The sequence below is a fragment of the Lepidochelys kempii genome, chromosome 5 (assembly GCF_965140265.1).
Source record: "Lepidochelys kempii isolate rLepKem1 chromosome 5, rLepKem1.hap2, whole genome shotgun sequence".
NCBI classification, from domain to species: Eukaryota; Metazoa; Chordata; order Testudines; family Cheloniidae; genus Lepidochelys; species Lepidochelys kempii.
Genome location: NC_133260.1, coordinates 27,892,148 through 27,914,517, shown reverse-complemented (window position 1 = coordinate 27,914,517; position 22,370 = coordinate 27,892,148). Strand labels below are relative to the sequence as shown.

General features: G+C 41.6%; 1 protein-coding gene across 7 annotated transcripts in view; it reads left to right on the top strand.

Annotated features, from left to right (window-relative positions):
- RICTOR (RPTOR independent companion of MTOR complex 2) overlaps nucleotides 1-22,370 on the top strand; it is a 189,001-nt gene that overhangs the window by 131,985 nt on the left and 34,646 nt on the right. For all 7 annotated transcript variants that reach the window (XR_012158870.1, XM_073343822.1, XM_073343824.1 and 4 more), the window contains 11 exons: nucleotides 820-982; nucleotides 1,815-1,916; nucleotides 3,811-3,857; nucleotides 6,374-6,509; nucleotides 7,140-7,339; nucleotides 9,388-9,514; nucleotides 13,669-13,833; nucleotides 14,225-14,301; nucleotides 14,398-14,476; nucleotides 15,550-15,659; nucleotides 15,768-15,855. Coding sequence is in view for 6 of the 7 variants with exons in the window: in XM_073343822.1 (XP_073199923.1) it covers nucleotides 820-982; nucleotides 1,815-1,916; nucleotides 3,811-3,857; nucleotides 6,374-6,509; nucleotides 7,140-7,339; nucleotides 9,388-9,514; nucleotides 13,669-13,833; nucleotides 14,225-14,301; nucleotides 14,398-14,476; nucleotides 15,550-15,659; nucleotides 15,768-15,855 (1,294 nt within the window). In the remaining variant the exon portion in view is untranslated. The remainder of the gene's footprint in view (nucleotides 1-819; nucleotides 983-1,814; nucleotides 1,917-3,810; nucleotides 3,858-6,373; nucleotides 6,510-7,139; nucleotides 7,340-9,387; nucleotides 9,515-13,668; nucleotides 13,834-14,224; nucleotides 14,302-14,397; nucleotides 14,477-15,549; nucleotides 15,660-15,767; nucleotides 15,856-22,370) is intronic.

The following is a 22,370-nucleotide window of genomic DNA, read 5'->3' as shown; positions in this document are numbered from 1 at the left end:
CCCTTTAAGTCAAAATGAAGGGCTTCATCATGTGGATGGGTGCAGGTTTACATCGTTTTAACGCTGCTAAATTCGACCTAAAGTCCTAGTGTAGACCAGGGCTTACTGATATTGCGTCTGTTATATCTGGGGACCCTGACCCTGTCTGCATTGTCTTGATCTAGGAGTTCCAAAGTTACAAGTTGTGAGTGTAGTTATCCATCAAATAACACATGTATTAAAAATTGTTTTTAAAAAAAAAAAAAGGTACATGAAAATATCTCCCAAGTAGGGAACAGTGTATATCCAAGTATTACATCCATATCTACAAGTGCTGGTATTCGTAGGATTGCTGTACTTTTTAAAAACACACGCACACAAGCTGCCAAACCATCCTTTTCAAGCATTTGTAAACTTGTAATTAATGCACACCATTAGGTCTTATCTCTAGGCAAGTGGTATGTCTCTATAGTTCAGTGTTAAAGTTTATGATGAATATTTGATTTCATAAGCTATTTGATGTCTGATGCTAGTTTGATTAACTCCTGAATGGCCTATGTCCTGGTTTCCCCTGGTTTCCTATCGCTAAGATTATCAAAACTAATTTCTCACTGAAGGTACAAGATTGGAGAGTATAAATCTGTTGGAACTTGCTCCTTCTAGAATTATAAGACGACAGTAATTTTACTCATCCTTTTTGAATTCAGAATGTGATTTTTTTCATTGACAACGTCTTGGTTGACCCAGGCTTATTTAATACAAGACTTAGCAATAGTGGCCTGTGTTTATTGTAATAAAATCAGTTAAACAGTGATAAATATCAATATTTTTCCCTACTAGACGAGCCAGCGCAGCGCTAAATTGCTTAAAACGCTTTCATGAGATGAAGAAACGAGGACCTAAACCTTACAGCCTCCATTTAGATCATATTGTTCAGAAGGCAATCTCAACACACCAAAAAAGGGATCAATACCGTGTGCAGAAAGATATCTTTGTTTTAAAGGTATCTTGATTAACCATTTAACTGGTAGTAAGCTTAATGTTAAATTTCAGAGACTCTGACGTTAATTTATGTTGTGATTTTTTTAAATCATTCTCCAAAAATGCTGGGGTTTTTTTTGTTTTTTTTTTAATATCACGATTTCTGTTTGGGGTTTTTTTGTTTGTTTGTTTGATTTTAACCCACGATCTTTTATGCACTTTCTCTTCAGCAGCCAGACCATTTAAGGGATATTGTGAGGTTTGCTTCTAACTTTAATAAAATAAATGTAATTGCCTCTTTCGCAAATGAAATTTTTAACTCTAATAAAAATGAACATATTTGACTTACAGAACTAGAAGGCATTCTGAAAATCTAATTTACTTTTTGCTTTTTATGCTGTCTGCTACTTTGCAAACCTACTGCTAAGATGCAACAGACTACTTTTTCTAAGCTTTGGCAATGAAACTAAACTAGTTCTCTTTAATTTCAAGACTAGTTTTTAGTCAGTTTTACTTTTAGACTGTCATTGCGGCACCAGAATGCTGCAGTTTGAGTTGTATACACACATGATAGGTTTTTGCAAAAAAGTAGGAAATGCTTTTCATTGGAATTTATCTTCAGTTTCAAAAATGTAGTATAAATTAATTTGAGGTTTAGACTTTATAATGCTTATTTCACTGCTGATAGTGTAACCTTGTTTGATGTAGAATGCTGTTTGTCAAACATTAGTACAGTTGCAATATAATCAACAACAGTTCATTAAACGATTGTAGATTTGATCATAAGCATTTTTATGTTAGGATAATTTGCAGCAAAGAAACTTCCTATTTTCACTTCTTTTCTAATATTCTAGGATACAGAAGAAGCACTTGTAATGAATCTTAGAGATAGTCAAGTACTTCATCATAAAGAGAACCTTGAGTGGAATTGGAATCTGATAGGGACCATACTGAAGGTGAGCAAAGAAAATTCATAATAATGGTTTTATGAAATAGATTGAAAAAATAATTTGTCTTATTTCTTATGTGAGCTTAAAGTTTGTAGTATTAGAAGAGAGCTATAAGTAGACACTTCTGAAATCTTCTAATAGAAGTAGGTTCCTGTTTGTTTTTTTTCACCAGGAGTGTTTGTATACTCTGGTATTTCTGCTTTTCAAAATGACTTCTAGTTTTTCTATTCAGTTGTCTTATTCTGAATTGAAAAACAAGAATTGCATTTGGTAGACCACTAAGGTTTCTCCTCATAAAATTGGAGAAATTAGATAATAAAAAACTGCTAAGCCATCTGGTTAATTTTCCTGCCAATGGAGGATTTTCCATACAATATATTTTTTTAGTGCTTTGTCAAACTAAATTTTAAATGTTTCAAAGAATGAAGCTTTAGATCCTCCAAAATGAAATCCCATTTTGTTTTCTGCTTGTATTTTAACCTGTTTAGATGCCGTTTTATTATCTCTCAGTATTCACTGGTGTTTTTAAGTTAGTACCTCAAATATGAATTATTTGGTATTTACCCATTTTAGATTATTAATAAAAACCCAATTTAGCACATATCCCTGCAACTCCCCACCTAAATACCATTCTTCAAATTCGCATTGACTATTATCCATTACCCTTAGGTGAAAGGTCTCAGATATTTGTCAGTGACATTGCTCGTATTCAGAACTATTCAAATGATCATGCAGCACCATGAAATGCTTTGCTAAAATAAAGTGTTCTCCTTAACACTAATGTTAAATTCTATTTAATGCTAATGAGGAGGGAGTGACAGAGGAATAGAATAGACAGCTGTGCACTGTTGACTTTAGAAATCACATTTATCTGATAATTTTTTACTGCTAGTATTACAAATCATTCATAGGATTGCTATAACTGAAAGAGTAGAATTTTTTTTCTTTATTTTTTGTTAGCTGTTAACTTTGTGCTGTTCAAACTTAGTGAAAAGTGATACTGACTACATAATCTGTTGCCCTACTTCTCGTGTATTAGCATGATGATATTGCTCATGCCTTGCCTAGGCAGGAGGGACAGTGTTCATGTGTGTGTTTTTTTCCCAAAGACCTTGCAAGAGGGTGTTTATTAGTAACAATAAAAGTACAGATGACTGTGAAGAGACAACAGGAAAGAATGAGCACAAAGGGGAAGTGGTGGTTCAAGGTGGGGTGGGCTTAGGCATGCTTTGTGGTGTTCATGGGCCTGGCCGAAAGATCCTTATAAACATCAACTGGGGAGCAGAGAAATTCTTATTAAAATACTGTTTAATAGGTGCAGTATCAAAATGTTGAATTTATTCAAACTTATTAATTTTGATTAATACAAACAATTCATGTAGCCCGTGTTCCTCTAAAATGCCTGTTTTTAAAGTTGCTGTTTATTTATAGATAAGAAAAATAAGCAGACTTGGTTTTCAATATTTTGAAATTTTATTCACTGGAATTTTGTACACAGACACAAATGGCCCACTCCTGTCAACCCCAACTCCTCACCAGAGAGAAAATGGGCTTTTCCATAAAAAATAAATAAATACATAAATTTTTAAAAAATGTTTCTAGACTTGATAACCATTAGTTTTATATTTATAAACAGCCAGAACCATGAGTGAGTAACTATGTTCAACTGTGAAGCTAATTGAAAGAAAATAAAGATGTAATGACACTTTAATTGTTACTGGAATGAAATCATTCTTCAGAGGTTTCTTTAGATTCTTTCATGCACAAAGAGAATAACTAATGAGAAATTTTTAAATAGTAACTGAAGCATCTGTGTCCATGTAGAAGGGAAGAAATTTTACTGAATAACTCAAGAGTGATGTACAAGTCTTACATAATGCCATATCTGCTCTTTTTCTAGTGGCCAAATGTAAATCTAAGGAACTATAAAGATGAACAGTTGCACAGGTATGTAAAACTTATTTAGACTTCCCGTGGGGGGGGGGGGTGTTTGAAATATTTCAATCATCTATTCCTTAGAAATGCAACATTTCTAAATTCTACTCTGTATATTTGCTGTGAAAATGAAAATTAGGCAATTAAGTTGTAAAGCTTAAATATAAGGAGCCATTTATGTATGCTAAGAGTTATTTTCTGTGCAAATATTTTTAATATATTTATCCCCTAAAACAGGAGTATATCAAATAGCCAAACACTCTTCATTACATTTTAAACCTCAAAAGATTATATTTCTTCAATTTAGTGTTTGAGAAACATTTTGAGAAACATTCCTGAGTAAAGCAAACCTGGTCACTCAGCTGGTACCAAAAAATAAAACAAAAGGGTGAAGATTTAAAAAAAAAAAAAAGGGGGGGGGGGCAACAATTTGAAATCAAATGTAGGTGTTTTTTAAGAACTAAAAACTCTAACAGTGCTTTTCATCTGCATTTGTAATCTTTGGAACAAGGGCATTTTTCTTTTCTCACTTCTACTCCCAGCTTCAAGTGTTAGTAAATATCTTTGGGATGTCATTCATAATGTAGACCTTAGACATTGATCTGAATAAACAATCTTTTAGTTTTCCCTCATTTTGCTGCCATGACAAGATATTTTTGTGTAGACTTATGAGGAAAACCTTCTGCTAAGATACAACCTTAAGGACTACACCTTGACCTCTGAATTTCTTTTAGTAAAAATAATGAGTCTACTTTGTAATGTAAATGTAAAAATGGATTGCTACCCTTTACATTCTGTTCTAAACCTGAGTGGTGGTGTCATGATGATCATAATGGCCACAATCTAACTGTATTCCTCTTTCCTCGTGACCCTTTCATACACACACAATACAAAAGTAATTGCTAACTGGTAATACGTGATACAGGAGTATTTTCCAGATTCACTAATTTGTAATAATACTCTTTTCAAAGGAATGTCTACTATTCTGTTTCCTACATTGTACTGTATTCATTCATTGTTCAGTGGATGAGTGATTTTTTTAATGCTCAATAAATTGTGAAAAGCGAGGACACTTTATTATAAAACTTATTACTGCACTTGCAGAATTGCAAACCGCTATCTCCATGCTTTTACTCTAACTCTTGGTTGCAATTAACATAGATTAAAAAAAAAAAAAAACCTCTGCAGTCTTGGATGACTCAGAGCTATGAACTGTTAACTGGATCATTCTCAAAAGTTGTTGACACCAAAACACTTTTTTTTTTCCTTCAGGCTTTATGTTCTCCGTTGTATAAATACACAACTTGTGCTGTGTGTTAGTGCATTTAGTCTAATGTATGTTGTGAAAATCTTATGACTATTAAAGTAATCAAAATGGCTCTTAAAAATGATTAAATCATAATTGTGGTGTTCAAGTTATTGCTAGCCTTACTTAATCTTTGAGAGATGCACATAAACATAATCCATAAGAATGTTTAATTATGACTTACGTTCGCTCACATGCTCTCATTATAGGTTGGTTGTTGTGTGAAAATATAAAACAGCCTGGAGAGGACTCCTCAGGAATTTCTCTGCCCTGTGTTTTGTCAGTTAGACTTGGACAGAGGCCTGTTCTCTCATTCCTGCTGTAACAACAATAAAAAAAAAAAATCAGTGTTTGTAGAGAGAGTCATAGATACCCCTTAAAAAGCATTCTGTGTTCTCTTATACTAAATGACTAGTGATTTATGGAAAATATTAATATATATTTTAATTACAAACTTAGGGCCCCACTGCTGCAATCCTGAATTGGTTCCACCTGAATCAGTGTAGCTTTGCACTGAGACACTTATAGGGCTTCATATTTGATCATTAGTAATGCCCGAGATCTGTTTAAACTGTCAAAACAAGAAGTATCACTTTGGGAAAATATGGGGTGACATTCGTAGAAGGCATGTATTTTTCTTGAAGACAAACACATACTAGCCACTATGTGGTCTGACTTCTCTTAGGAATACATAACAAATACCAGGACACATTAATTTTTTTAAAAATCTGCCAAGAGAAGAATAGTTTAATACAGGAAGTGGGTCACTCTTCTAGACAGACAGATGGGAGTAATCTCTAAATTTTCCACAGGAGAAATGTTACAGAAGAGATTATAATTGAATTAACTTGTTTTATTGCCTGCTTTTGTTGTTCACTGTAAAAAAAAAAAAAAAAAAGTTCCTCTTGATAACTTGAATTTTTTGTTTATCTTATATTGTGGCATTCCCAAAAGGCATAGAAAGAACTTTTGTGACTCTTCACATGGTCACATCTCTGAAATTGTTCTCTTGATATACTTGTTATTTGAGCTGCCTGATCTTTGTTTCTGCAGACTACAATTTTAGTAATTTGGGGAAAAATCTACTTGGTACCCATCACCCTAACTCCTCACATACAAAATATCCCTTTCATGACCACATGTTCATATAAATTATTTCTTGCAGCACAGTAAGAATTTTTTAGGGTAATCAATTAATTCTTCTCATTTTAATCTTAATTAGGTTTGTCCGACGACTGCTGTATTTTTACAAGCCTAGCAGTAAGTTGTATGCCAACCTGGATCTGGATTATGCCAAGTCTAAGCAACTCACTGTTGTGGGTTGCCAGTTTGCTGAATTTCTTCTTGAATCTGAAGAGGTGAGAAATGATTTCAGCTGCAAGATATAAGAAAAAATGACAGTTCTCTGTGCTAGACAAGCAAAATCTTAATTTTAATAATGAGCTTTGCAAGAAAACTTTAGGGTTTTAAAATTTAAAAAGACCATCTTGGCAAGTCTAATTAGAATCCTGTGGCACGCTGGCCAGCAGATATAGAAGTGCCTCAGTACTGTGGGGATTTGTTTATTAAAAAGGAGTGGGTTTTTTGTTTTGTGATGTTTTTTAAAGTAGAAATGGGTTTTGTGGGATGTTCCCTGGCCTCTTGTTCAATACCAGAGATGTATCCCTATTATCATGCTCAAATTCCTTTCCTTCAACTATACTAAAATATTTTACTTTGTCTTTACTCAGGGGACTTTTCATAACTGTCATACTTCATATGTCAAAATTGGTACAGAGCTCCCCCTGAAACCAAACAGTCTTTTTATATTTGCCTTTAGCTTTTTTCACGTAGTTAAACTGTTTGCGCTAGTTAACATTTTTATTTTATCATCTTGATGTAAGTGCATTCTGAAAAATTTAAATCAATACATATTAGTAAACATAAACCAACTAAAGCTGTTCATTACCAGTAATAAATGAAAATATCTTTTTACTTCTTTTGGGTAGGATGGACAAGGCTATCTGGAGGAATTGGTAAAAGATATTGTGCATTGGCTGAACTCTTCCTCTGGAATGAAACCAGAACGCAGTCTTCAGAACAATGGGTTACTAAGCACCCTTAGTCAGCACTACTTTCTGTTTTTTGGTACACTCTCCTGTCACCCTCATGGAGTGAAAATGCTTGAAAAATGCAATGTGTTTCAGTGGTGAGTGTTCGTATTTACTTCAGTTTGTAATATGCTGTGGGTAACATGTACAATCCATATAAAAACTGCAAATAGTAAATAAAGATCTATGTCCAACAAAACGAAAAACCTCCCAAATCTCACTGGGTTCTCCAACCTTTTCGGAAAAAGCCCTGTAATACAGATGGATTTTGTAGAATAGCCTTTTTTTCCATGCATGTCTGACTGACAAAAACATCTTGGTGACTGCATCAGGGAGACTGTTTCTGTCTACACACTAAAAATAACGAGGAGTCCTTGTGGCACCTTAGAGACTGACAAATTTATTTGTGCATAAGCTTTCATGGGTTAGAACCCACTTCATCAAGTGCATGGAGTGAAAATACAGGAGCAGGTATAAATACATGAAAGGATGGGGGTTGCTTTACCAAGTGTGAGGAGAGTCTAACAAGATAAATCAATTAACAGCAGGATACCAAGGGAGGCAAAATAACTTTTGAAGTGGTATGAGAGTGGCCCATTACAGACAGTTGACAAGAATGTGTGAGTAATAATAGGGAGAAATCAGTATTGGGAAAATTAAGTTTAGGTTTTGTAATGACCCAACCACTCCCAGCCTCTATTCAGGCCTAGACTGTTGGTATCCAGTTTGCAAATTGGTTCCAGTTCTGCAGCTTCATGTTGGAGTCTGTTTTTGCAGATTTTAGTTGAAGAATTGTCACTTTTAGGTCTGTTACTGAGTGACCAGAGAGATTGAAGTGTTCTCCTACTGGTTTTTGAACGTTATGATTCCTGATGTCAGATTTGTATCCATTTATTCTTTTGCGTGGAGACTGTCCGGTTTGGCCAATGTACATGGCAGAGGCGCATTGCTGGCACATGATGGCATATATCACGTTGGTAGATATGCAGGTGAATGAGCCGTTGATGGTGTGGCTGATGTGGTTAGGTCCTGTGATGGTGTCTCTTGATTAGATATGTGGACAGAGTTGGCACCAGGGTTTGTAGCAGGGTTTGGTTCCTGGGTTGGTGTTTTCGTTGTGTGGTGTATAGTTGCTGGTGAGTATTTGCTTCAGGTTGGGAGGCTGTCTGTAAGCGAGGACTGGCCTGTCTCCCAAGGTCTGTGAGAGTGAGGGATCGTCCTTCAGGATAGGTTGTAGATCCTTGATGATGCGTTGGAGAGGTTTTAGTTGGGGACAGTAGGTGACGGTTAGTGGTGTCCTGTTACTTTCTTTGTTGGGCCTGTCTTGTAGTAGGTGACTTCTCGGTTCCCTTCTGGCTCTGTCAATCTGTTTCTTCACTTCACCAGGTGGGTATTGCCGTTTTAAGAATGCTTGATAGAGATTCTGTATGTGTTTGTCTCTGTCTGAGGGATTGGGGCAAATGCGGTTGTATCTTAGAGCTTGGCTATAGACAATGGATCGTGTGATGTGGTCTGGATGAAAGCTGGAGGCATGTAGCTAAGTATAGCAGTCAGTAGGTTTCCGGTTACCCGCATGGCCCCTAAGTATGCCAACATTATTGTGGCTGACTTAGAACAACGCTTCGTCAGCTCTCATCCCCTTACCCCCCCCACACTTTACTTGTGCTACATTGATGACATCTTCATCATCTGGACCCATGGGAAGGAGACCCTTGAGGAATTCCTCCAAGATTTCAATGATTTCCACCCCACCATCAACCTCAGCCTGGACTAGTCCACACAAGAGGTCCACTTCCTAGACACTACAGTGCTAATAAGCAATGGTCACATAAACACCACCCAATACCGGAAACCTACTATACTTACCTACATGCCTCCAGCTTTCATCCAGACCACTCTGAAACCTATCTACGCGCTGGAAATATGAGAAAAAGGCGGTCAGCATGTATTGTCAAATATCATGCTAATGTTTCTTAAGCAGCCAGTATCAGATTAACATTTGTCCTTACCTTAATTTTGACTCAACACATTATGTTGAATGGTAAAAATGATAATTAGCAAGGTGGTGTATATATTATGTGTACATGCATAAAATACTAAAGTTTAAAGTGGATTCCAACTAATACTTTCTTTCAACTTTTTTCAGTCTTCTTAATCTCTGCTCCTTGAAGAACCAAGATCACTTTCTAAAACTGACAGTTTCTAGTTTGGATTACAGCAGAGATGGGTTAGCAAGAGTGATCCTTTCCAAAATTTTAACTGCATCTACTGATGTAAGTGTAATTAATCAAGCACCCTGCTTGTCAATATTTATTATTAAATATTTTATTTCTTTTGTTGTTTAATTTAGTAACCTAAAACTGGTTAATTTAAAATGTCATATGTTCATTCATTAAAACAGGCTTTCATTTTTCTTTATGTAACACACACTCTCCTAGCATACCACAGAAAACTTTTTAAAATATAACGTGGGCCTCATGTATTCTGTGATACTGTTAACTGCACAACTTGCCATAGAGTCCATTCCTTGCCACCTAATTGGACTCGAATTTAAGCTTTTATTTAATAGTTTCTAGCCCTCAGGTTTGAGGGAGCTGATGGTGGAGGGGAAATGTTCTTAAATGCATGAACCAAATATAAACCAATGCCAAGTTATCATCTTGATGAATAACTGGAAGGCCTGATCTTCACTAGGAGAAAGTTGGATTTTTAATGTTAGCTAACGCATGTTAAAATCCTAGTGAAAACAAGTTTTAACACATGAGCTGATTGAAGTAAATCTTAGAAAGATGCGTAGGGGAAGGCGTGATTGCAGAGTGAGAGAAGGATACAAAAATTGGCATTGACACTGGAACTGCTGGAGTGAAGGAGGTGAGTGGGATAATATAGGCTAAGGAAAGAAGCCTACTGGATCCTCAAGAAAAGAGCAAGAAGTTTAGGTTTGATATCGTAGACAAGTAGCGACCAGTGGAGGAATTCAATTTGAGTGATGTCAAAAAGGATAAATAAAGTTGAGACTTGCCCAAGAAAGTCATTGTATACCTTGTTTGCAGTATTGTAGCCATGTTGGTCCCAGGATGTTAGCGAGACAAGGTGGGTGAGGTAATATCTTCTATTGGATCAACTTATGTTGGTAAAAGATACAAACTTTTGAGCTGTTCTTCAGAAGAAGAGCTGTGTGCAACTTGAAAGCTTGTCTCTTTCCCCAACAGAAGTTGGTCCAGTAAAGATATTACTTCACCCACCTTATCTCAGTGATATACCTTGGTGAGAGCAGCTCTTCTGTAGACTGGAGAGGACAAAATTAAGTGCCAAGAGGGAGTTAGGGGATGGGAAGTCAGACAGTTACTATAAATGCCCTGTATTTCTTTGAGGCTGGCAAATATTGAAGGATTTCTGTATGCGAAGGTGAGAGGTTGAGGGTAAGGGAGGTGGGTGGTTGAGAGTGGGGACTAGGAAGTTTGTGTCAAGATGGCAGTTTGAAAGTGGACAGTAAGACCTTGGACTGGAATTCATATTCTTTAAAGAAATCGAGTACTTGTGGCACCTTAGAGACTAACCAATTTATTTGAGCATGAGCTTTCGTGAGCTACAGCTCACTTCATCGGATGCATACCGTGGAAACTGCAGAAGACATTATATACACAGAGACCATGAAACAATATCTCCTCCCACCCCACTCTCCTGCTGGTAATAGCTTATCTAAAGTGATCATCAAGTTGGGCCATTTCCAGCACAAATCCAGGTTTTCTCACCCTCCGCTCCCCCCACACACAAACTCACTCTCCTGCTGGTAATAGCCCATCCAAAGTGACCACTCTCTTTAAAATGTGTATGATGATCAAGGTGGGCCTTTCCAGCACAAATCCAGGTTTTCACCCTCCCCCCCCAAACTCACTCTCCTGCTGGCAATAGCTCATCCAAACTGACCACTCTCCTTACAATGTGAATGATAACCAACAACCACATACCACACAACAGAACCACTAACCCAGGAACCTATCCTTGCAACAAAGCCCGTTGCCAACTGTGCCCACATATCTATTCAGGGGACACCATCAAAGGGCCTAATGACATCAGCCACACCATCAGAGGCTCGTTCACCTGCACATCCACCAATGTGATATATGCCATCATATGCCAGCAATGCCCCTCTGCCATGTACATTGGTCAAACTGGACAATCTCTACGTAAAAGAATAAATGGACACGAATCAGATGTCAAGAATTATAACATTCATAAACCAGTCGGAGAACACTTCAATCTCTCTGGTCATGCAATCACAGACATGAAGGTCGCTATCTTACAACAAAAAAACTTCAAATCCAGACTCCAGCGAGAAACTGCTGAATTGGAATTCATTTGCAAATTGGATACTATTAATTTAGGCTTAAATAGAGACTGGGAGTGGCTAAGTCATTATGCAAGGTAGCCTATTTCCCCTTGTTTTTTTCTACCCCCCGACGTTTTGGTTAAACTTGGATTTATGCTGGAAATGGCCCACCTTGATTATCATGCACATTGTAAGGAGAGTGGTCAGTTTGGATGAGCTATTGCCAGCAGGAGAGAGTTTGTGTGGGGGGGGGTGGGGTGGGGGGTGAGAGAACCTGGATTTGTGCCGGAAATGGCCCACCTTGATTATCATACACATTTTAAAGAGAGTGGTCACTTTGGATGGGTTATTACCAGCAGGAGAGTGAGTTTGTGTGTGTGTGGTGGGGGGGGGGGGGCGGAGGGTGAGAAAACCTGGATTTGTGCCGGAAATGGCCCACCTTGATGATCACTTTAGATAAGCTATTACCAGCAGGAGAGTGGGGTGGGAGGAGGTATGGCCCACCTTGATTATCACGATTATCACGAAAGCTCATGCTCAAATAAATTGGTCAGTCTCTAAGGTGCCACAAATACTCCTTTTTGCGAATACAGACTAACACGGCTGTTACTCTGAAACCTTTAAAGAAATCGTGATGATAGAAACTCTTGGATTTCTTGCTTCTCCCACCGTGAGATAGGGAGGAACTCCATGAGGTCTAAGTTTGTGGTGTGGGAGGAGGGGGAGACTTGGAGGGCAGGGGTTACCCTTGTGTTGAGCAAAGCCAGATAATCAAGGAATTTTTGTAGTTCCGCTTTTGCTCTCCCCAGAACCCTCATCCTACACCATCATTTGGCTTGTCTTCACTAGACTTCTTGTCTAAAATTAATTGATTGCCAGCTAACTAGCTATTTAATGCATGTAAAAGTTAGTCCGCAACTCTCGTAGGGATAAGCTTAAGCTAAACAACAAATGTTTGTAGCCTAGGTTAAGCCTACCTGGCTCCACTTTTCCTCAGAGCTTTCCCCAGTAGCAATAGTGAAATTGACTTGATAGTTACCAGTTTTCATTGCTGCCCACAGGGTTCTGAGTACAGTAGAACCTCAGTTACGAACACCTTGGGAATGGAGGTTGTTCATAACTCAGCAAAACATTATGGTGGTTCTTTCAAAAGTTTTCTATTGAACATTGACTTAATACAGCTTGGAAACTTTAATATGTAGAAGAAAAATGCTGCTTTTAACCATCTTAATTTAAACAAAACAAGCACAGAAACTGTTTCCTTATCTTGTCAAATCTTTTTTTTAAAACTTTCCCTTTATTTTTTTTTTAGTAATTTACGTTTAACACAGTACTGTACTGCATTTGCTTTTTTTGGTCTCTGCTGTTGTCTGGTTGTGTACTTCCGGTTCCAAATGAGGTGTGTGGTTGACTGGTCAGTTCGTAACTCTGGCATTCGTAACTCTGAGGTTCTACTGTAGCAGCAATGGACCAATGTCTTGTTCATTTCACTCTGCTACTTAGGAAAGCTGCAAGTGGCAACATAAGCATTGGAGTTGTCTGGCTTGGGAAAACCGCACTGAATTTGTTCACATTTAGAAGGTTGTCTTCACAACTTAAGCAACATATTGTAAGAGATCTTAAATTCTTCAAAAATTGATAGTATAAATCGCTTCAGGTACCAGGGCCAGCTTTCCCACTCATCAGAGAAAAGTAGATTTTTCAAATCATTGCTGCAGGTAGAGCATAGAAGCTGTCCTGTATGAAATAGTGCTGGCAATTCACAAGGCAGCACTTATAACTGTACTGACAATTTTCTACACCGTGCCAAAGACAGTGGACTGTTAGATGGTATTGGCTTTCAGATGAGACAAGTGAGACTTGTCCTGACCAGATAACTTGTGGTCATGGAAAAAATAATTACATCACACTTTCTGTAAGAGAAAAACATGTAGACCGTTGTAATTCTAGTAACACATGCAAAACAATGTGTAAACTGCACTTATTTGCTGTGTAACATTATGATGGAAGTGCACTGCTTTTGAATATGAAAAATCCATTTAATATTTAACTACTGTATATTCTCTCTTGCAAATTTTTTTTTTCCTTTTGCAGAGCTGCAGGTTATATGCAACAAAACATTTACGAGTATTGTTGAGGGCCAATGTAGAATTCTTTAGTAACTGGGGGATTGAATTACTGGTGACCCAGCTGCATGATAAAAATAAAACCATATCTTCTGAAGCACTTGATATCTTAGATGAGGCGTGTGAAGATAAGGTGAGCATCATTAGTCTACAGCAATAACTTAAGAATGTATGTAGAAAAATTATATTTTCTTTCTTTAAAAAATTAAATCAAATTTCCTTTTTTGATAATTACACTTTGCAGAGTGTTTTAATTTGCCTGCTACAGAGTGCCTATATAATGAATATTAGTGAACTACAATAGCATATATTGTAGGACATTTTTGTGATGTTGATTACTCTCTGTCATATACTTTCAATTTCACGTGCTTCTGGGTGGTTATCACTGCTATTGTAATTTTCATTCTTAAAGGTGCTCAGAGCTTCTATATAGATATTTCTTATTCTAAATAAATAGTTGTCTTTTTAATTTAAATGGCTTACATAAATTCAGGATTTTAAAATAAGTTTTTCTTCTCTTTTAGGCCAATCTTCACGCCCTTATCCAGATGAAACCTGCTCTCTCCCATCTTGGAGACAAAGGGTTGCTTTTGCTTCTAAGGTAGGTGTTACATGCATCTTTTCATTTCAGAAAAACGTTCATACTCAAAGTGGTTTGTTAGAGATGGACTATTCATTGTCTGTTGTTACTTTACAGATTTCTGTCCATTCCAAAGGGGTTTTCCTATCTAAATGAGAGAGGTTATGTAACAAAACAAATGGAGAAATGGCAAAAGGTAATTCTAATTATTTTTAAAGGAGGGACGATGTGAATATAGTCATTTAGAAGCTTGGAAGGAATTCACAGTTGTACAATATTAATGTCAGGACATTCTGTTGCTTCAATGATTAAGGGTTTGTGAGTCTTTCTAGTGAAACATCCTGTTATTGGGGACTCTTCACTCCATTGTGTGAATACTGTCTTGTCTTATTAAGAGCATGTTGATGAGATTTTTGATGATATAAAATTAACAAAAAAACCCTCCAACATTTGGCAACAGTTCCCTTTTCCCCAAATGTACACAACTACATGACAGATTAGATGCTTTAGAAGAGTGGTGGGTCTGCTGAGTTGTCAGCAGAAGGTGGTGCGTAATACCTTCTCTGGGAGAGAGAATTTCTTTCACAAAGAATTGCCTTTTTTCCAAATGGCTACTGGCTCTAATGGTTACCAAAGAAAGTGAAGCTTAGGTGGTCTAATGAAGATGTTGACACACTATTCTGTTAGAAAGTGAACAGGAACACTCAGACTCACTGACAACAATGGAGAGATAGGTACCCGAGGGCAGCTTCTTGCTTCAGTACACTGAGAGCCATTGGAGATGACCGCCATTTTGAAAGAGGGCAGTTCTTGGAATCCTCTATAGTAGGTCCATAATTCTTCAGCCTCTGTTGATGGAGAAAATTAGTTATTAAAATAAGTCTGTCTTTCCATTAATCCTACAAAAAATATTCAAATATAGCCTACACACAAGATTTCAGTGTTTAAACTAAAAGCTTGAATTATCTCTTGTCCTTTTAGGATTATTTGAGAGAAAAAGTGCTATATCAGGTGCTAATTCTCTTAGCATCCATTTTTTAACTAATTTTATCCCCTAAAGTAGTTGGGGAGATTCACTGTAAATTTTCAGAAAATTCATTCTGTACTCTAAGTACTGTAATTACTGCACTAGCTGAAAAACTCAACCTTGATTATAGTCAGAAATAGTTTCTCCATAATACGGTAGTATATTGTAAATACTAGAAACATTTGTTGACGGTCATATTATCAACAAGGTGATAGGCTCTATATTTTAATTTTCCTTTTTAGGAGTACAATTTAAAATATGTTGAATTAATTGAAGAACAACTTAATGAAGCACTTACCACTTACCGTAAACCTATTGATGGCGATAACTATGTTCGTCGGAGCAACCAAAGGTAACTTCTGTTACACGTAAACTTGTTTTAAGAAAGACATGAATTGTGATTGCTTTTTAAAATGTCATAATTATTGCCATCTAAACAGATCATCTCTCTTTCTACCAGATTACAGCGGCCACATGTCTACCTGCCAGTTCACCTTTATGGCCAACTGGTGCACCACAAAACAGGCTGTCATTTGTTGGAAGTTCAGGTGAGGACATTGACTATAGATAAATTAAAAGTAGGGCTGTCAATTAATTCCAGATAACTCACGATTAACTCAAAAAAAATTAATCACGATTAATCACAGTTGTAATCGCATTGTTAAACAATAGAATACTAATTGAAATTTATTAAATATTTTTCGATGTTTTTCTACATTTTAAAATGTATTGATTTCAATTACAACACAGAATACAAAGTGTACACTGCTCACTCTATTTTTTATTACAAATATTTGCACTGAAAAATGATAAAAGAAACCGTGTTTTTCAGTTCACCTCATACAAGTACTGTAGTGCAATTTCTTTGTTGTGAAAGTGTAACTTACAACTGTAGATTTTTTTTTTTTTTGCTCCATAACTGCACTCAAAAAAATTTTTAGAGCCTACAAGTCCACAGAGCCCTACTTCTTGTTCAGCCAATTGCTAAGACAAACAAGTTTGTTTATGTTTAGGGGAGATAATGCTGCCCACTTCTTATTTACAATGTCACTGATAAGTGAGAACATGTTCCCATGGGTCTTTTGCAGCTGGCGTCACAAGCTATGCTAAACATTCGTATGCCCCTTCATGCTTCAACCACCATTCCAGAAAGAAACAGACTGAGTGGTCCTGCACCAGACTGAGTGGTCTTGTAGGCTCTAAAGTTTTACATTCTTTTTCGAGTGCTTGGTCATGTGTATTCCACAGTAGGTGTGCGTGCGCGCCATGTACACCCGTGCCGGTTTTTCCCTTAGCAGTACCCATGTGGGGGAGCAGCACTGCGACCCCTGGAGTGGTGCCTCTATATCACGCTATAAGGGGAGCCGTGAGCTCCCCCCACCCTCAGTTCCTTCTTGCCGCCAGTGAAGGTGCATCAGAACATCTTGCTCCAGCGTTGCTGCAGCCTTTCCAGTTGATCTTAGTGGTACCTTTAGCTAGTGTTGTTAGCTCGTAGAAAGTAGTTTCTCAGTTGTTAGAGTGGCCCACTGCATGCCCTGTGTCCCAGGCTTCAAGTCGTGCGACTCCTGTCACCATTCTATGCCAAGGAGCGATCCACATGCTGAGTGTCTCTGCTGCTTAGCGAAACTCACGTGAGTGAATGCTGTAAGATCTGCAGGTCTTTCAAGCCGCGAACTAAGAAGGAGAGACCCATCAGGCTTCACGCTCTCCTCATGGAATTGGCACTCGCTCCAACTCCGGCACACTGTGCGGACTCAGCACCAGGCGCCGCATCGTTGGTGCGCAGCGAAGCCCCCTCCACCGGTCGGCACCGTTCCCCTTCCAAGAAATAAAGGAAGAGGTCGACCTCGCAGCAGCGCTGAGAGAATGAAGGGTGAGAGGCTGGTCCCGCGCTGGACAGCCCTCGGTTCCCCCCCCGAGCTCGGAACCTCTGACTCGTGCTGAGCGGAGTAGCCTGGCAGCGTCGACACGCACCTCTCCCGCAGTCAGGATGCCGTCAACGCCAGAGGCTCTACAGGCCGCATGAGACATTCTGAGCTTGCTGGTGCCTGGGGCGCTGCCAGTGGCGGGCCCTTGGTCCCTAGGCAAACCACCTCTCAGCACTCGACAGGCCTCCCCAGAACGTCGCAGCTCTCACCCTGAAGACCACTCTCTGCCTCGTTCAGTGCGCAGCAACCGGTCCACTCGCAGCTCGTGTCCATCACCCTCGACGCCAACCAGGGTTCCATCTGGGCAGGGGTCCCCGGGTCCCTCCACGCCACGCAGCAGCAGACGCAGGCACCGAGATAGGTGTCAAAGGCGCTCTTCTTCACGACGCAGCTATCATATCTGGTCTCTGTGTGACTGATGCTTCCGCTCTGTCAGGCATCACACACGGGGCTCCTGCCGCGTGTCACCACCACCGCAGGTCCAGGCGCCGAAGCGAGTCTTGGGACAGTACTTCCGGCAGGTACCTGTCTCAACATTGAGGTCTTGGTCCCATGGAAGACAGCATCATAGGCACCGCTGCTCCTACGGTACCGTTCGGTCGGTGGTGGCTTCGGCCTCAGCACTCAGCCACTCCTCGCTGGGTTGTACCGCCCGACCAGATAGTGCCACTGGGCCTGCAGCATGGACAGTGGCAAGGGGCCCCATGGCAGGGACAATGGTGTCAATGGGCACCGTGGCCGCCGATACCCACCCAGCCTGGAACCCGCTTGGTGGCCGGGGCGTCTGAGGCCTCGTCGGCCTCGCTATCTAGGCAGAGGGACAAGTTGACAGGTCATGAGTCGTCGGCTCTGCGCCTAGACTCCGACCTGGGGGTTGATGCACCGGCTGAGGCCCACAGCCCTGTGCCGGCCTCCTTTCCTGCACCAGATAACACCATCACGGCACCACCGCCCTCTGCTCCACAGGAAAACTTCAGGCCTCATCAAGACCTGCTAAAGCAGGTGGCGTCGAGCCTCCAGTTGCAGGCCGAGGAGATGGAGGGCCTGTCCAATTCCTTCTTTAATGTACTGTCCTCCTCGGTGCCGGGCCATGTGGCTTTACCCCTTCACCAAGGAATAGCCAATATCTCCAATGCCTTGTGGCTAACTCTTGCCTCTCTGGCCCTGATTTCCAAGAAGGCTGAGAGGAAGTATTTCATGCCGGCCAAGAACCATGAATACCTCTACTCTCACCTGGCACCTAACTCTCTGGTGGTGGAATCTGTGAACCACTGGGAGCAGCAGAGCCAGCCCTCGCCCACCCCCAAGAATAAAGAGGCCAGGAGACTAGACTCTTTTGGTTGAAAACTTTACTTCTCTTTGAGTTTCCAGTGTTAGGGGGCTTATTCCTTCACCCACTTACTTCCCTGGTCCTTCTCGCATGAACAGAGAGCAACAATACCCGAAGTCCAAAGGTGCAAACAATTCGATGTTTATTGGGGTGAACTTCCAGCAAGCATGATTCCAGTTTCCTTCCTTAGTGTCCTCCTTCCCAGCTCTGACACCACAGAGCCTTAGACCTGTGTCCCTGTTCCCATTCCTACCCTTAGCCAAACATGATTCCAACTTTCTTACTCCCATTCCCTGTTCCCATTTCCCCCTTTAGCAAAACATGATTCCAATTTTCTTACCCCCATTCCCTGCTCCCATTTTCCTCACCCACATGCCCATGCCCACCCCCATCCACACCCTTCCTCATTGACTATAGATTATATAGTAAAACTTGAGTTCTGCTTAGCTATACCTTAACCAATCATTTTCCTGAAATTTAACTAACCAATCCTAACATATTGTAACATGATTATGTAACCAATTATATCCCACCACCTTAATTAGTTTACACCCAGCAAAATTAATTATACAGCAGACAGGAACAATCACAGAACCAGACAGAGATTATACAGACAAACAATAGCAAAGTGGGAACTATAATGACAAAACAATACAGAAGTGAGGATTTCACATCCCAGCTATTGATAAGTGAGTTCTTGCCAGACAGGATGCTATCAAACTAAGTTTCCTTTTACATTTTCTAGGCACTTCCCTTTCTCTGGAGGTGATAGGAATACAATCCTGTCCTGATAATACCTAACAGCCCAATAGCACCTTATTTCAGTGTGACTAGTTTGGAATGTGAGGATGTGACTGTTCGCTTCCCAGCTTATGGTTGCCTCTGCTGCTTAGCCAAAGGCCTTAGCCTAAGAACAGGGCCTCAGACTGTCACAGTAAGAGAAGGCCCTTACACCGGCAGACAGTGACTTCTTTCTTTTATACCTCTATCACTAGCCAAGTGATAAGAATACACCTAAATTCTTAGAGTATAGGCCTTTACAGACAGGCCTGAATATCTATATCCTAACATCCAGCTCTGGGTGGCCAACCATCAGGCCTTACTGAGCCGATATGATTTTAATATATGGGAGTCCCTGCCAAAGTTCGAGCCACTCCTCCCAGAGTGGGATAGGAAGGACTTTAAGGCATTGGTGGATGAGGGGGCGACGGCAGCCAAAGCTTCCCTGCAGGCAGTGTCAGACGCGGCGGATACGGTGGCTCGCTCGATGGCCTCTGCAATCTCCATGCACAGGGAGTCATGGCTCTTCCTGTCCGGGCTTTCGGGGGAGGTCCAGTCCCTCATGCAGGACCCGCCATTCAACGGGAAAGCCCTGTTCGCCGAACAGACAGACATCAGGCTGCACGGGATGAAAGACTCTCACACCACCCTGCAGGCCTTGGGCCTGTGCGTCCCTCCAGCTAAGGACAAGGCCAAACCGCAGACGTCGGCTCACCCTGCACAGAGCAGATATGAGTCCCCTTTCAAGAGGCTGAGAGACCAAAATTGCCGGCCTCAACGACAGTCCCGCTCTGCTCCACAGCCTGGGCCCTCTAAGGTCAAGAGGCAGGGACAGAGGCGATTTTGACTATTTGCAGGGGGGCACCAGGGTAGTTGCCATGGAAACCCCTCTACTAATAAAGTTTGTGTTCAGCAACCGATTGTCTGCCTTCCGTGGCGAATGATCACAAATAACCTCAGACATTCAACACCATTTCCAAGGGCTACATGTTGCAGTTGAGTTCACCCCTGCCCAACCACCTCCATCCCTGGTGGGCTCAGGGGACCCAGAGCACATTCACCTCCTAGGTCAGGAGGTGGAACGACTACTGCGCCTGGGGGCGGTGGAGAGAGTGCCAGTAGAATTCCAGGGCAGGGGCTTCTACTCCCTATTATTTCCTGATCCCAAAGACGAAAGGGGGTCTCAGGCCAATCCTAGATCTGCGGAATCTCAATTGGTTTATGGTCCGCTCTAAGTTCCGCATGGTATCCCTGGCTTCTATTATCCCCTCCTTGGACCTGGGGGACTGGTACTCTGCCCTGGACCTTCAGGATGCATATTTCCACATCCATATTTTCAAAAGGCACAGGCACTTCCTCCTGTTCCTGGTGGGGCCCGACCACTACCAGTTCACAGTTCTCCCGTTTGTCCTATCCACGGCGCTCAGGGTATTCACAAAGTGTATGGTGGTGGTGGCGGCCTACCTTAGATGAGAAGGGGTCCAGATGTTCCCATATCTGGATGATTGGCTTCTCAAGGGAAACTCACGGTCTCAGATGAGGGCCCATGTGGATCTGCTCCTGTCTACATGCTCCAATCTCGGCCTGTTGGTAAACGAGACCAAATCAATGCTGGTCCCGGTGCAGCACATAGAATTCGTAGGGGCACTACTGGACTCCTTAAGGGCCACAGCCTCTCTCCCAGTGGGCAGGTTCGAAACCCTCAAAGGTCTCATCGCATCAGTCACGGCTTTTCCGGTGACAACAGCAAGGGCATGCCTTCAGATTCTGGGACACATGGTGGCGTGCACGTATGTGGTCCACCACGCCAGGCTCCGAATGAGGCCCCTCCAGCTATGGCTAGCCTCCCACTTCTCCCAGGCACGGGACGGCCTGGACAAGGTCCTCACGGTACCAACCCAGTAATTGCCTCCCTAGAATGGTGGTCCTCCCCAGGCAACATGCTCCAAGGGGTTCCTTTCCGGGAGACAGCCCCATCAATAGACCTGGTGTCCGATGCGTCGGACTTGGGCCAGGGAGCCCACATAAGGAACATGCAAACCCAAGGGATGTGTGGTCAACCTTGGACGCGTCCCTCCATTCGTCACACAGTTTCATGGCAAGGTGGTCAGAGTCCTTACGGACAGGACCACCGCAATGTTCTACATCAACAGGCAAGGTAGGGCACAGTCCTCGGCCCTCTGCCGGGAAGCCCTGAGCCTGTGGGAGTTCTGTATAGCCCACAACATCTCCCTGAGGGCTTTCCACCTACCAGGCACCCGCAATACACAGGCCAATCGCCTCAGCAGGGCTTTTTCCCCCCATTACGAGTGGACGCTCCCCACGGAGGTCACTCACCAGCTCTTTCAGGAGTGGGGAATTCTCCACATGGATCTGTTCGCGCCCCGCCAGAACCGGCGTTGCCCCCGGGTTTGTTCCAAGGCGGAGGTTGGGAAGGGACTCGATCTCAGATGCCTTCCTCCTGCAGTGGTTGGACCAGCTTTTCTATGCTTTTCCACCATTTTCCCCTTATAGGCAAAGTTCTAGAAAAAGTGAAAACAGACAAGGCACATCCTCATCGCCCCAGCCTGGCCCCGTCAACATTGGTATGGGACCCTACTGGACCTGTTGGCGGCCCCTCCAAGGAGGTTGCCGCTTCGCCCAGACCTCCTCTCCCAGAACGGGGGAGCCACCTCCTTCATTCCAATCTGGCTGCTCTCCGCCTGACAGCATGGCAGCTCAGTGGCTAGACAAGGAGGTGTTCTGAGGAAGTCAGGCGGGTCCTCCCAGAAAGTAGGAAGTTGTCCACATGCCGGACGTACCTGGCGAAGTGGTCCAGATTTTCCGGGGGAGCGGGGACTTCCCTCATTGTCCACACCACTCCAGTGTATCCTTGAGTGGCAACCGCCTCTGTCAGAGTACACTTGGCGGCCATATCGGCCTTCCACCCACCAGTGCAAGGGCACTCGGTCTTCTCCCATACTATGACCTCCCGCTTCCTGAGAGGCCTTGACCGTTCATTCCCGTATGCTAGATCCCCTGTACC